The sequence below is a fragment of the Photinus pyralis genome, unplaced genomic scaffold (assembly GCF_008802855.1).
Source record: "Photinus pyralis isolate 1611_PpyrPB1 unplaced genomic scaffold, Ppyr1.3 Ppyr1.4_LG8, whole genome shotgun sequence".
Taxonomy (NCBI): Eukaryota; Metazoa; Arthropoda; class Insecta; order Coleoptera; family Lampyridae; genus Photinus; species Photinus pyralis.
In genome coordinates this window covers 22,307,927-22,323,197 of record NW_022170819.1, presented here as the reverse complement: position 1 = coordinate 22,323,197, position 15,271 = coordinate 22,307,927, and the positions used below count along the sequence as shown (strand labels likewise).

Below are 15,271 nucleotides of genomic sequence, written 5' to 3'. Positions count from 1 at the left end.
TTTGATGTCATAAATGCGGGTGGTTTAATACTTTAATACAATGATCTCAAAATATCACCAATCTGACACTGTAATATATAGATCTGGTATGTCAAAATGGAAATTCAAAATAATCTCTAATAAAAACATATGAGAAGCCAACACGTAGCCGGGGAAGGTATTTATCCAAAAGGGGCTTCCGCAGAAACAACAAAATTTACCTTAGAACTACAGTCGCAACCTTCTGAGCTCAGAGGACGCGAAACTGCAAATCTGTAAACAGACAGACACACAAACAAACAAAATATAAGAAGGGTAATGATTCGCGTAGCACAATATATCGCATAAACAATGGTTTATTTAAAGTAAAAAGATAATGCGTCATAGATAACATACCGTAAACGGCCTTAAACTTGTAAGATAAATCCGCAGAAATGCGTCAGCGAAGTTGAAAGTAAGCTAATAAGAGAAAAACTTTACTAATCTTAATACAAACACCACATATAATATCCCAAAAAGGTAGACAATAATGTCAAGTAAGTGTAATGGCGTGTAGCTTAAGTACAAGTCAAGATCGATTCGAGTTCTTCAAAAAGGTCTGCGCGCGCCAACAACAAGTGGGAAAAAACGCGCAAGAGAAATCTAGACGGGGAGGTTTTAAAAGAAAGCTATATCACAAATTGGATTGTGCATTTTTTTAATTCGTCTACATGGTTGACATTCATATGTTTTTTGTAACAAAACCCCATTTTTTGGTGGTTTGGTCAGTTTGGTCTGTTAGTCTACGCAGCTGAAAAACAATAGCAACCTTTCTTATATCGTTGAGAACATGCGTACCAATTTTCAAGTTAGGCACCTAGAAGGTTAGAGATGGTTCGCCATAGAGTGCAACTAATGATGGCGCTGCGGGTGCCACCAAAGATCGTTTCGCGAAAGTGGGGACAATCTCGCTGAGACCCCTGAGAGGAAAGATGGATCCGGTGCAGCAGGGTGGATCCTTTAAATAAGTGGCAGGGGAAATGGGAAGAGAGACAGTCCCGGACCAGAACACTGGTGACGAACATGCCGAATCAGGTAAAGAGGAAACATCGGGAACTTGGATTAGGTATTGATATCATCTCACATCTGGTACAGTTCCTAACCGCGAATGTACCTCCACAAAATAAAGAGGAAGCCAATCGAACAGTGCCAAGACTGCTGGGAGAGAGATTGGATAGACCACTCAGTCCTGCATTGTACAAGATGGTAGGGTACATAGAATCGGAGAGGTTGAGAGACTGAGGTTGTGATTTGGATAGAAAGGGAAGCAGCAACACAAGGATGCCGTCAGCGATGCCCAAGGTTGTTATCCGACTGATAGGAGAAGGGTTTTAAATGAGCGCAAGCCCCATATGCCCCCTGCAACGATTTGAGCTCAACAGCAGGAGGGTGCGAAAAGGCATTTCCTAATACCCTGTACCACAAAAAAGTGGCTAATCTGTGTAACGGTAGCTCTTAATTTAGATTTTTTTTAAATTTTGGAGAATTTTAGGGACGCCCATTCTCATAAGTTTGATAGCAAAGAGTATACAGGGCGGCTAAAGTGAGGGCTTGACAATTTGAGTAAATGTCATTGGGTTCTAGACAAGTTGTAACCATTCAATGAGTCAAAAGAGTTAAGTCTTGGCGTTACGTGCGGCCGTAAATGACCAAGTCTTTATTGAGAAATACGCAGTAGAAGTTCATAGAAAAGCTTAAAAAGGTTATTTAAGCGAGAGTTGTGGCCCTGCTCACTGGGAGTACCATTTGGGAGCGTCAATAGGCTGGGAGGGAAATAATCCGGGAAAGGGCATTCGAGTTGGAACCACCGTACACCAAGAGGGGTCCAAACCAGATTTTTTCAGGCATTCGGTTTTGGGCGTTTTAAATAAGACGAGTTGTTAACGTTATTTTATTACACGCGAGAATTATGTAAATTTCAGAGTAGATATGCAGTGAAATACCGAGAACGTTACGATTATACTTCTACCAGAAAGACGTTCCGTTAACAGTTGGCAACTTTCTGGATTAGGACGCGAGTCATAATCGGGAAGGTCATTGAATAAAATGCAAAATTTTGTGCGTAAGAAAAGACAAGAACAAATATAGTATATTAAGTATGGAGAACGGTAAGGGATTTTTACCGTTCGAAGACAATTGTTTGGAGGAGGAGCGAAGCGACGACTCCAATTATTGTCTGAGAACGGTAACCCTTAACGTTCGACGTGCTTATAAAATTTTTTGCGCGATCGAAATTAAAATTATGCAACCAATATAAATATGCACTAAGAAATTAACGAGCAGAATAAATCGAAATGATCGAAGTGGTATGGTGTACATCACTAGGTAACCAGTTTATTTGTCAAAATTGAAATTAATAATTTCATAAAATTGTGCATGTGTCTGATGTAGTTTGCTAGCTTTGCACTTCCTTTATGACTTTATGAGCGTCTTGCTATAGGAAAAACAGCACAAATTGTACGTTTAATTTACCTAACAATAATTAAAGATTAAATGTAATGTAAGACTGTTGATTTTTAAAAAGGCGTCGGTAAGTATTTTTGCTGTTCTGTTTTTAGATCGGTAAGTAATTTTGACGTCGTCGTAATCATAGCAACTGGTAAATTCTACGTACTGTCATGGAAACACCCATGGTAAATAGTCAGAAATGACCGATCGCGCAAAAAATATATTACGCACACAAAGACACAAAAAGAGTTCAGTTTTTATGTGTACGAAAATACTTTTAAAAATATCTTACTGTGGAAAACGGTTTATTGACACAGTTCCACAGTTTACGGCCCACTCTTCCTTGATTGTAAAGTTCTGTCAACTGTTTGACCAACTGGATGAACTGTATCTAGTCATAATGTGCACTAAAGTCAGTTTGCTTGGTAATCATTGGTCATTGACCAACATCGTCACACAAGTGTTAAAAAGTCTAGGGCATTTGGCACTCGTCGGAATGATATGGCCTCATAAGTGTTTTAGTTCACGACCACGTCTTGAGCAGTATATTTGCCACTTTCACGTGTCCTCTTGAAGAAGCAATATCAAATGGAGTTTGGCCCGCTTTGTTCTTAAGGGCAGTGTTGGCGCCTTTGCTAACCAATGCGGAAACAATTGCGTCGGCTCCGTTCCATGCAGCAAGATGCAGCGCAGTGTTGCCATCGCTGTTTGGTATATTAGCCGATGCTCCGGCGTTTAAAAGTAAGTTGATCGCATTCAGGTGACCTCTTAGAACTGCCATATCTAACGGAGTTTGATTTGCTGCGTTTTTGAATGTAACACTTGCGCCCTTTTCTAAAAGAGCAGCAACGAATGCGTCGGCCCCATGCCATACGGCCTGGTGTAAAGCGGTATTGCCATCCTTGTTCGGTATGTCACCAGATGCTCCTGAGTTTAACAGTAATTTTAACGTAGTTAAGTGTCCTCTTAGAACTGCCATATCCACAGGAGTTTGATCTGCCTTGTTTTTAAGACTAGTATTTGGCTTCTTTTCAAGAATTGCAGCAACAATACCATCGGCTCCGTGCCAAACGGCGAGGTGTAGTGCGTTGTTGCCATCCTTGTTCGGTATATTAGAAGACGCTCCGGCATTCAAAAGTAATTTGACAGCGTTTAAATGCCCTCTTAGAACTGCCATATCCAGTGGAGTCTGATCCGCTTTATTTTTGAGAGTAGTATTGGGTACTTTTTCAAGAATAGCCGCAACGGTGGCATCGGCTCCGTGCCAGACTGCAAGGTGAAGCGCATTGTTTCCTTCATTATTTGGTATATTTGGAGATACTCCAGCATTTAAAAGTAACTTGACTGTGTTGAGGTGACCCCTTAGAACTGCCATATCTAAAGGAGTTTGATTTGCAGCATTTTTGAGTGTACCACTTGCACCCTTTTCTAAAAGAGCAGCAACGAATGCGTCGGCGCCATGCCATACGGCCAAATGTAGAGCGGTGTTGCCATCTTTGTTTGGTATGTTAGCAGACGCTCCTGAGTTTAATAGCAATTTTAACGTACTCAAGTGTCCTCTTAGAACTGCCATATCCACAGGAGTTTGATCTGCCTTGTTTTTGAGACTTGTATTTGGCTTCTTTTCAAGAATTGTGGCAACAATAGCATCGGCTCCGTGCCAAACGGCGAGGTGTAGTGCGTTGTTGCCGTCCTTGTTCGGGATATTAGGAGACGTTCCGGCATTCAAAAGTAATTTGACAGCGTTTAAATGCCCTCTTAGAACTGCCATATCCAATGGAGTCTGATCTGCTTTATTTTTGAGAGAAGTATTTGGTACTTTTTCAAGAATAGCTGCAACGGTAGCATCAGCTCCGTGCCACACTGCAAGGTGAAGCGCATTGTTTCCTTCATTATTTGGTATATTTGGCGATATTCCAGCGTTTAAAAGTAACTTGACTACATTAAGATGACCTCTTAGAACTGCCATATCTAACGGAGTTTGATTTGCTGCGTTTTTGAGTGTACCACTTGCGCCCTTTTCTAAAAGAGCAACAACGAGTGCGTCGGCCCCATGCCATACGGCTAGATGTAGAGCAGTGTTGCCATCTTTGTTCGGTATGTTAGCAGACGCTCCTGAGTTTAACAATAATTTCAACGTACTTAAGTGTCCTCTTAGAACTGCCATATCCACAGGAGTTTGATCTGCCTTATTTTTAAGACTAGTATTTGGCTTCGTTTCAAGAATTGCAGCAACAATGGCATCGGCCCCATGCCATACGGCGAGATGTAACGCATTATTGCCATCTTTGTTTGGTATATTAACAAACGCTCCGCTTTTCAAAAGTAACCTGACGATGTTTAGGTGTCCTTTTAGCACAGCCATATCCAGAGGAGTTTGATCTGCTTTATTTTTTAAAGTAGTATCCGGACCCTTTTCAAGAATAACAGAAACCATAGCATCGGCTCCGTGCCAAACAGCGAGGTGTAGCGCGTTGTTGCCATCCTTGTTCGGTATATTGGGAGACGCTTTAGCATTGAGAAGTAGTTTCACAGCATTTAAATGCCCTTTCAGAACTGCTATATCGAATGGAGTTTGATCTGCCTTATTTTTCAGGGTAGTATTTGGTCCTTTTTCAAGAATTGCGGCAACAATAGCATCGGCTTTGTGCCAAACGGCGAGGTGTAGCGCGTTGTTGCCATCCTTGTTCGGTATATTGGGAGACGCTCCGGCACTCAAAAGTAGTTTGACCGCATTTAAATGTCTTCTAAGCACTGCCATATCCAATGGAGTTTGGTCTGCTTTATTTTTTAGAGTGGTATCCGGACTCTTCTCAAGAATAACAGAAACCATAGCATCGGCTCCGTGCCAAACAGCGAGGTGTAGAGCGTTGTTGCCATCCTTGTTCGGTATATTGGGAGACGCTTTGGCATTGAGAAGTAGTTTCACAGCATTTAAATGCCCTTTCAGAACTGCTATATCCAATGGAGTTTGATCTGCCTTATTTTTCAGGGTAGTATTTGGTCCTTTTTCCAGAATAGCTGCAACGATGGCATCAGCTCCGTGCCACACTGCAAGATGAAGCGCATTGTTTCCTTCATTGTTGGGAACATTTGGAGACGCTCCAGCGTTTAAAAGTAACTTGACAGCATTCAAATGTCCTCGCAGAACCGCTACATCTAAAGCGGTTTGGTTGGCTTTATTCTTGAGGGTAGTATTAGGACCTTTTTCCAAGAGAGCCGCGACGATCGCATCTGCTCCATGCCAAACAGCGAGATGGAGAGCGTTGTTACCGTCACTATTTGGTATATTAGGGGATGCTCCGGCATTCAAAAGTAGTTTGACCGCATTCAGTTGTCCTCGTAAAACTGCCACGTCTAATGGCGTTTGATTTGCTTTATTTTTGATGGCCGTGTTGGCATCGGCTCCGTGCCATACGGCGAGATGTAGCGCCGTGTTGCCTTCTTTGTTCGGAATATTGGCAGACGCTCCGGCCATTAAAAGTATTTTTGCAGCATTTAGATGCCCCTTTAGAACTGCCATATCTAGGGGTGTTTGATCTGCTTTATTCTTTAGACTAGTATTGGGGGAACTTTCGAGAAGAGCGACAAGAATAGCATCCGCTCCATCCCATACAGCGAGGTGCAAAGCTGTATTGCCTTCGCTATTCGGTGTGGTAACTGACACTCCAGATTTCAAAAATAATTTGACTATATTTAAATATCCTTTTACAACTGCCATCTCTAATGGGGTCTGACCTGCTTTATTACGTAGGGTAGTATTGGCACCTTTATCAAGAAGGATGGAGACAGTTGCATAGGCCTGATGCCAAACTGCAAGGTGTAGTGCCGTATTTCCCTCGTTGTTGGCCACATTAGGAGACGCTCCAGCGGTTAACATAGACTTCACAACACTTAGACACCCTCTTAGAACTGCCATATTTAATGGTGTTTCACCTGCGTTGTTTACGACGTCAGTAAGGGCTCCGTTGTTAAGAAGTGCGGCAACAGCAACATCAGATCCGAGCTGAACAGCCTGGTGTAGAGGGGTATTCCCATCGCTGTCTGCCAAATTAGCTGACGCCCCTCCTTTTAATAGCAATTCTACAACATTCAAGTGTTCTCTTTGAATTTCTTTATTTAGCGGAGTTTCGGCCTCCTTGTTCCTGATTGTAGTATCAGCATCCTTACTGAGAAGAGCGCTTATAATATCATAATTACCTCCCGTAACGGCATGATGCAGTGCAGTATTGCCTTCGTTGTCCATTGAATTAACAGGTGCTCCTCTGGCTAGTAATGCTACTACGACATTTAGGTGTCCACCTATAACAGCAAGGTCAAGTGGAGACCTTCCAGCGCTGTTGCTGGGACTGATACATTTGTTGAGGATGTCGGTTACTTGATTAATTTCTCCATTCGATGCAGCACGATGCAGATCTGAATTTTCCTGTGCTTCACCTGAAACAAAACGTTACCGTCAGCCGTAGAGCAAGGAAGGTTACCTATCAAATATAGAAGTGATCGTTCTTACCATGACTCTTGGTAAAAAGTAGAACCGAAATTATTGCAATGGCTGTTTTCATATTGCAACTCGACTACAATCTCGGTTAGATGCTGTCACTGTGTAGACGAAACTTACAATGTTTGAGGAAAAACTACTGAACCATGAAAGTTCTAATCTTATCATCATTTTTTGCAAGCGGGAAACACCGATCGTAAATACTAATAGTTTCGTCATTTGCCTGGTTATAGGGGATTTTGTTCAATAAAATCCCGCCGGTTCCTAGCACCTGCGGCTTTTATTGTGTAACTAAAACTTCTATTCCAGATCATTCCTGGAAATATTCTACCAAAGGTAGGTAGCTGATGAAAATTGGCAGCCATAAATCGTAATACGTATTTTAATGGTAATGGCAGTTTAATATTTTCAGTTCAACATAATATTTTGGAAGATTTTTGGTATTTACTCTTCAATCAGGCCCATTCACAAACCATTCGGGACCACATTGTACTTTGAACGAACGGAATAGAATAGAAGAATTCATCAGTTGATCACACTGAACTATAGTATAATTACCTATAGTTCAGTTGTTGATCACTATTCCTCGTGGTGATTTGGAATATGTTGTCACCATTATAGTGCAGCCCAACGCGCTGGTGAATGAATATTTTCATTACTGAAAACAATACCCACATCAAAGGTTCAGTACACGAACTTATAAATTAAGATGGACTGCTGATCAGACAGTTGCATAGAGGTAGAAATGGCCCTAGCATGGGCGCGGCCATGATGTGCACATTTTAGTTATTTTGTAGGGGAATTTTCCTAGTCCTCAAGTTTTGGGACTATTGCAGCCTTGGAAAATGACATGTGTCACAGTAATTTGTTTAGAAAACGTGAGGTTAATGCTTGTTTATTAGTTGATTTGAATTTCGCGCCAATTGAGTGCACATCATGGCTGCCCCCTTGAAATAAAGTAACCTTGGGCTGCCCCCATGTAGGTGTCATATACGTCAATTCAGCATTAGCAGTCCATCTTAATTTATAAGTTCGTTGTTCAGTACAAGGTTCAGTAGTATCATAGACCATGGTCTATGGTAATATATATGACTGAAGTCTTGTGATCATATACGTGGTGAGATTTGTGAAGAAATCAATAAAATGTAATACGAGGTTACCGGTTTCCTGTCAGTAGGAGAGCCCACTATGCTAAATGGGGAATTGAGCATGTTGAACTGGTTCAAAAAAGTAGTCACCTGAAAATACTCGAGCGGGTCACGTGTCTCTAATATTGGAGGTATATAAATCTGCCTCTTTGCATAGTGGGGGAGGCTGCACGGAAAGGTAGAAAATTGACTTGACTAATTTCCTTCGAAATAAAAAAAATTCCAACGCGCTCACGTCACGCTCAAATGGTCGGATTATTGAAATGCACACTTTTCAACACGTAGTCAACCTACCTTACATTAATCTGACGCGCTTAAGTAAATCCCAAAATCCCCTATTTTGTAAGTATCCCTTCCAATTTCGCACGTCGCTATATGGCCTTTAAGGTTCCGCGGTCCCCAAGAGCGTGCCGGCCTGTAATGTAGGTCTCGACTCTCGATTATTACTTGATAAAATGACAATTTGTTGTTATATTCAGTAACGCAAATCAGCTGTTCCTACGGTTGGTTTTAAGCCTTCGGTGGAGTAAATATTTTCAAATATAGCTGCGTATACGTGTTGCTACTTCGATCACTGTAAGTTGACGTAGAACGCTATTAAATGGTAGAGCAATTATAAACCTCTCTCTAATTATAAGATTATCTTATTATTATAAGATAAAAATTATAAGAAAGAATTTAAAAAAGAAACACCGTCAAGTCATTGGCAGTACCTAACATTAGTCTGTAAAACATTCAGCTTGATTCATCCAACCGTTATTACTTAATTATATCTGTAGAAAGTTCGTGAAAAACCGACTGAAAATTGTTTTTACGGAGTTATCAAATGCGACCTGAAAACGTCTGTACCTAGGCAGTGCCACCCATACGATACGATACTATAAAATCAAGCCAAAATGAAAGAATGTAACTTTATGAATTAGTCGCTCAGGGATTTTGAAAGAAAAAATGGGCGTGGGGCCTAATTTAAGATCGGTGTGTGTCTAAGGCAGATCGAATTACTTGCGGCGGCTAAAAGTCATAAACCACCCCTCAAGGCGACCGCCTGCAAATTCATGGGAAGAAGTGACCTCACATTAAACTACCGAAACTATATACAAATAAAGATCCTCCCGATCTAGTCTAATCGTTGAGTGAAGGATTTTATGTTACTCAATTCAATGGTCTAATAAATTAACCTACCTAAGATAATCTAAACGGGGCACTACAGTGGTTACAGTATTTCCATCCCTGTGACTGTCTCTTCGCGGCGAAAAGTTTTAGTTTACATACAACAATTCTATATACAAATCAAACATATCGACAATTTCCACAAATTTGACCGAATTTCCAAATTTATATAAATTTCGGACGAAGACCATGTCATCAAGCCATAACCATAAATTGAGCAAACATTTACACCAAAAATGAAAAAGATATTTCTAGCACCTTTACAAAGAGCGAAAAATATGTGGATGTGAATGAAAGTATGTCGTGGACTTCAAATGTAGATAAAATTTGAGTTTAAAAAATATTTTTGAGAAACCTACTCGCTACTCCAAAAAGGAAAGGAAAAAAAGGAAGTTATGAAGACAGAGAGAGATGAGTTCTGTAAAGTTTCTACTTCGTTAGGTCAGCAAAAAAGGATCATTAGTAAAGGAAAGTCTAAAAAAACATAAAGTGCCCATCAGATGTACTTCTCAGCCCAAAACCGAACTCAAAATGTTAAAATAATCGAATGATTTTTGCCTTGTCGATAGGCCGTCCAAAATTATCCTAGACATTTGGGCCGTATATTGGCTGCTTCAGTAAAAGAATATTGAGTTATGAATTTAATTACCAAGAAGTTCATGTTCTGTTTGATCAGTAGGTACCGGTTTTTTTCTATGAAATCTGAAACTAGAAAGAGAAGAGCAAAAGGTTTTGCTCCTATACACAGTCTCACTTTTTAAGAACCTGGACCCCATCACGACAACCTGTCCGAAATTATGACGTTGCTTCTTTGTAGAAGGGAATATGTGCCATGCATAAAGTTGTAATGAGTATCTGCTTGAATTCGGTGTGAAAGTTTCTTTTATTTTCCAACTTCTCAGCGGGGTCGAAATATTGGCAAAAGACCGGTTTCCAAAAAGTAATATAAAATGCCCGCAACTTTTACCGGGGAGACTGCGCTTCTTAATGCTTCCTCATTTCTAACCTTATCACTCCATTTTACATTTAACAACCTTCTCCTAGTGCGCATATCGATTGCTTTTTCTCAATTCTAAATCCATCTTACTGTTCAGCACCACTCTCTTTCTCCTATACGCTGCCTTGGACATTCCAATTCTTGCCATTACCTCATTTTGACTGAACCAATCGTCTGATATTACCACTATTTTGTTTCCTTGTTCCAATTTCTCTCCCCTTACTCTTACATCCATTACTTCCTCTTTTCCGTCAAAGACTATGTACCTAACGGTTCAGGTTCCTGGTGCTACTGATGAAATTCTTCTTACAGTTTTCTTGGTTTCTTCTTTTATTGTAGTAACATTCGTACTTTCTTCCCAGTTTAGATCAGCGAAAATGGATTAAGAATAGGAATTAATTTCATAGACTTTTCATGCATTGATAATCTCATTAGCAATCGTCACAAAATTTCGAAAAATACTAATTCAAACTGATTCGCAGAATATTTATAAGTTTAGCAGTCCAATATATTTTGGGGCAGTATGCAACTTCCATATTTCCTTGTCTTTAAAACAAATATTTTGACTCCCTTTGTAAAGTAGTAATAACTATCATGGAAATTACAGAAGATTAAACAATGAGTCCCTCCTAAAAGGGCGAAAACATAATTCTAAGTGAAATAAAATATTCCTGCTGATAATTAAAGTTATTTGAGTAAACAATGCAAATAAATTTTGGACTTTCTGTCTGTCCGTCTGTCTGTGGACACGATAACTCACTAACGGTTTCGAATTTTCCAATTCTGTTTTTAGCAATAGACAATGGTCAAGGGACTAATTGACTAAATTTTGGTAAATGGTCGTCAACCGGAAGTGATCTTGTCGGTCGTTGTCTATATTGGTGCAGTTTATTAAATAATACGCACGAAAATATACGCGATTTTGGTTCACTAGCAATTCGTTCCAAAAAGACGAAGTCAGTACCTTGTATTCTTTAAAGTTCGTTGACACGTTGCTTTTCTCGCTACCTCAGGTCGGATATAACGTAGGTTAGGTTCCGCTCTTTGATTCCACGCACTCTTTTAGCACTTTCAATTACGCTGCCAATCTTAAAAGTGTGATAACTACCTTAGCTAATTGAATAACCTCTATTTATTAAATTGGCCCTCAATACACCACCTGTCACTTACCAAAAACTGCACCGCTAAAATAACCAATTGTGCGAAATTAACGCGGCCAACGCTAGCCCCTCTCTATTCTTCGTCGGTTCAGACGACGACTACCTATTTCCGCACTTCTCCCGTCCCGGTCGGCCGGTCGTTCGGCTTATCTTATCTCACATTCCATGATAAAAATAATTTTGCTAACGATCTAGTATGAATTCCTCCAATATACAATTTTCCTTCCAATTAGGAATAAAAGAGAGAGGTTATTGTAAATTGAAAAAACTAGATACCTTTTTGCCTCTTTAAACATAGAAAATCGATTTCTTTTAGATTGATAGAGAAAAGAATATTTCTGAAACCCTGAAGTGCTGGCAGGAGTGAGAAAAATTAGGCTACTTTGAAGTTTGATTATATTAAAAGGTACAATGGACAACCTACCAAAAAATAGAACAAAGGCTATAGTCCTGCCTCTAAAATTCATAGAAAATTCACTTGTCTTAGATCGACAAAGAAAAGCGCATATCATGCTATGAATTAAACTTCAATACAAACAAGTAAAAAGGTTTTCGCCCTAAGGCGAGTAACTTCAGCGCATTTTCCATAAATTGATCAATACTTCCCCAAAGGTCATAGGTACCTATGTTTTTCATTACTAGAGGCATATATAATAATAATAATAATAATGGTATGGTTGAAATTTAAAAAAAATATCTTCATAAATAAGGAAGTTGACACTTACTGCGCAGTTGATATTGCACATTTGCACGTCCATAAATAAGAAAGTTGGCATAGCGCAGTCTGCGCATGCGCACATCTGATTTTTATTATATGCGATATATTTGCCTTTATAATCTGTGATTAAAATTTCAACAAAATATATTAATAAATAAAAAAGTTCAATCGTCAAGATTTTCCTTGACTCAGGTGCCAGAGTGATACGCTACCGAATGCAAAAAGAACGAACTAAATATCTAGAAAACTGTAGGAGTAGTTAAGGCCTCGGACAGGCGGACAGACGGACGGACAGAGAAAGTGGCTGCAATAGCGCACCTAATTTCGTTGGAAAATGCGCTAAAAAGATGTAAAAGATGAACATTTTGTTAAATACAAAAACAGGAAAAATAAGTTTACTCTTACGAGATGTTATTGTCAATGCAGAATCTAAATTTTATTCCAATTTAGGAAGTAACGAAAGAATGCAGAAATGTCATATGATAGTTAGGTCGATCAATAATATAAATATCATTAGGTACCTCAATAAATTTTCCAAAGTCACCAAACGTAAACGTATACAAGTAGTAAAAGGAGCAAACGTCTAACGGAAGCGGTAAATCTTCTATTTGTTTTGCAGAGGATCGCCTTGGGGAAGGATGCTCTGCAAATAATGTAGATGAACTCCGGTTCATTACGCACCTCTTCTTTGCGATCGGTAGCGTAGTACCTATGAACCGCCTGGTTGTTTATTTGTAATACAAGTACTATTTATGGAAAGAACTTCGTTTTTATACTTTTCCTGACATTGTTGATGCAATAATTGCGGGACTGTCCGGCTATTCTGTAATAAACGCTATGCCGACTCGAGCATAATCATTTATACAAATGTGTACAAGTAGGTACTTTACAAAATGCAAATCGAGGGGCAATGGACGATGGAAATGGTAATTCTTTGCGAGTAAAATGTAGATCCAGGTCCAGGCGACATTAACATACTATTTTATCTATTAAATTTTCAAAATAATCTAAGATCTTCTTGCTGAGATATAGAAGTGGACATTCGTTGTGTTACATCCTGTATATTGAAGAACACTATACTAAAAATGGGGTGATTAATTACCGGGAACCATCGATGATCAATTACTGTAGGTAAATGCAGAAAGTGTGATTTTTCACATTATTGACATTCTAAAGGCTTTTTTAAGGGTTTTTAAGGGCTACCAAAAGTCGTTTGTGAGTCTCCAAGTGTCTAGAGAACCTTATAAATTATTAAAAATGTTTACAAAGCTAGTATTTAATAGTCTCCAAGAATTTTCGAGAACTTAACCTAAAAAAAGTTTCGTGAATTTCGTGGTCTCCAAAAGCTAAAGCTATGGCAGAATTATTATGTCCAAACGCAATTCAAGATGGCGGTAATTATGACACCGTAGATACTTCCCGATAGGTAGAAACAGCTGACAATTTACATTTTCAGTTCTTTAAAAGTTGTTAAGAGGTTGATTGTTTGTAAGAAATTCCAAAATCCCCCAAACGTACCTATAGAAAAAAATCATCTAGATGCTTTGAAAGAGTTTTTGTTGAGATTAGTTAGATTCTCACTTTGTAACAGGAACTTGTATTGAGGTTTATTTTTTGGATTTTTAGCGCATTTTTGAAAAAAATACGCTATTATATTCGTTATGGCTGGCAGGCCGGCTGTTCGCGTGAGATCTCCACAACTACAATAGCTAGAGAATTCAAATTTTCACTAAAAGCTTTCTGCTATAGTGTAGATGTGCAGGCACTAGTCTATTTTGAGTTAGATTACTTGTGAGATCGATAATTGAAGAAAATAATTTCGATATGGGTTTCGGAGGTGCTATAATTTTACCGTTAGATAGCGCTACCAGTATAAAAACTTATTATTTACTTTGTGATTTGTTTTACAAAATGAAGACGTACCCTCAATTGAAATTAAATAAAATTAATTATTTAACGCAGCCAAAATTACTCGTGGGATCGATAATCTTAAACTTCGCTAATAAATTACTGACCTGCATTACCAAAAATGCGCTTTAATCATGCATATATGCTGATTTACAACTTGTTTTTTATAGTGAGGCAAAATTAAATTTCGCAAGGGTTACGCTGTTTATGTATTGGGTTCAAATCGAAGAATCGACCAGTCCAAAATGCTAGTAAATCTAGAGTCGGTAGGTTCTGCATAAAGTTTGCGAACTTTAATTTTATGTTAGATTAAGTTAGAATTACGAAGGAAACGCAGAATTGCGAAAGTAAAAAATCGATTCGTGGATTTAAACGAATTAAAGGAGCTAATGATTAAAAATGGCCGATTTAATTAATAAAGCGCCATTTTGGGGCGCGAATTAATTAGAAAAGCTAGTGCGAATGCATCATGGAGAAAGGAAGTAGAGAGAATTGATCGGTGAGCCACCGATCGAGAAGTCACGTTCCTTTAGGGGCTCGCGAGATCAATTTTGTATGCGGATAGTTCGAAAACTTGAATCACTGTTATACGGGCGTCAACAAAAAATAAAGTGATTAGAAGATGTTTTGAGATTACATGAATTTTGTGAAAAGAAAGTAAATCAACCAAAATTGCTTACAATCCACCTGAAAACAAATAAACTAATTAAAAAATTACGTGCATAGAAATAGACGATTTTATCTATTTTTTAAATTCAATATTAAATAATGACAGTTCTTCTAATTGAATCAAAAATATAAACTATAAAAAAAGTGTTTGCTAAAGATAAAACTGATGTTACATTTCTGTGTTCAATTTTGGCATTTAAGAAGATTGTTGATATTCATAACAGAAAACGTGACCACGTAATATTTCGTAACATTTTGGAAACTGGATTTTTGAAATAAATCTAAGATGTGTCTATCACAGGGATCTCGGAAACCATAAAAGATACGAAGATGGTAAAATTAGGAAAAAGTTACGCAATTAAAGAGTACCTACTTATCATTCAGAAATCAATAACTTACGAAGATATGTCAGAAAACCCGAAATTGGCCGAGTTTATTTTTATTTTTTAACAGATACAAAAAAAATAAAAAAACTTTCTCATTACCAATATTTGAGCTCTACAAGATAGGGTTGAGAGATTTTTAAAACAACATTTC

At 38.6% G+C, this 15,271-nt stretch overlaps 1 protein-coding gene across 2 annotated transcripts in view; it reads right to left on the bottom strand.

The window, feature by feature from the left end:
* Positions 1–15,271, bottom strand: part of LOC116178878 (serine/threonine-protein phosphatase 6 regulatory ankyrin repeat subunit B-like) — a 35,182-nt gene that overhangs the window by 8,101 nt on the left and 11,810 nt on the right. The window contains exons 1-2 of one of the 2 annotated variants that reach the window (XM_031498511.1): positions 6,977–7,166; positions 2,596–6,903 (exon numbers count right to left, since the gene is read on the bottom strand). In XM_031498511.1, the coding sequence (XP_031354371.1) occupies positions 2,990–6,903; positions 6,977–7,028 (3,966 nt within the window). In that variant the 5' untranslated portion in view covers positions 7,029–7,166 and the 3' untranslated portion in view covers positions 2,596–2,989. Of the gene's footprint in view, positions 1–2,595; positions 6,904–6,976; positions 7,167–15,271 lie in introns of those variants that run through there. The other variant, XM_031498510.1, reaches the window with a different exon arrangement.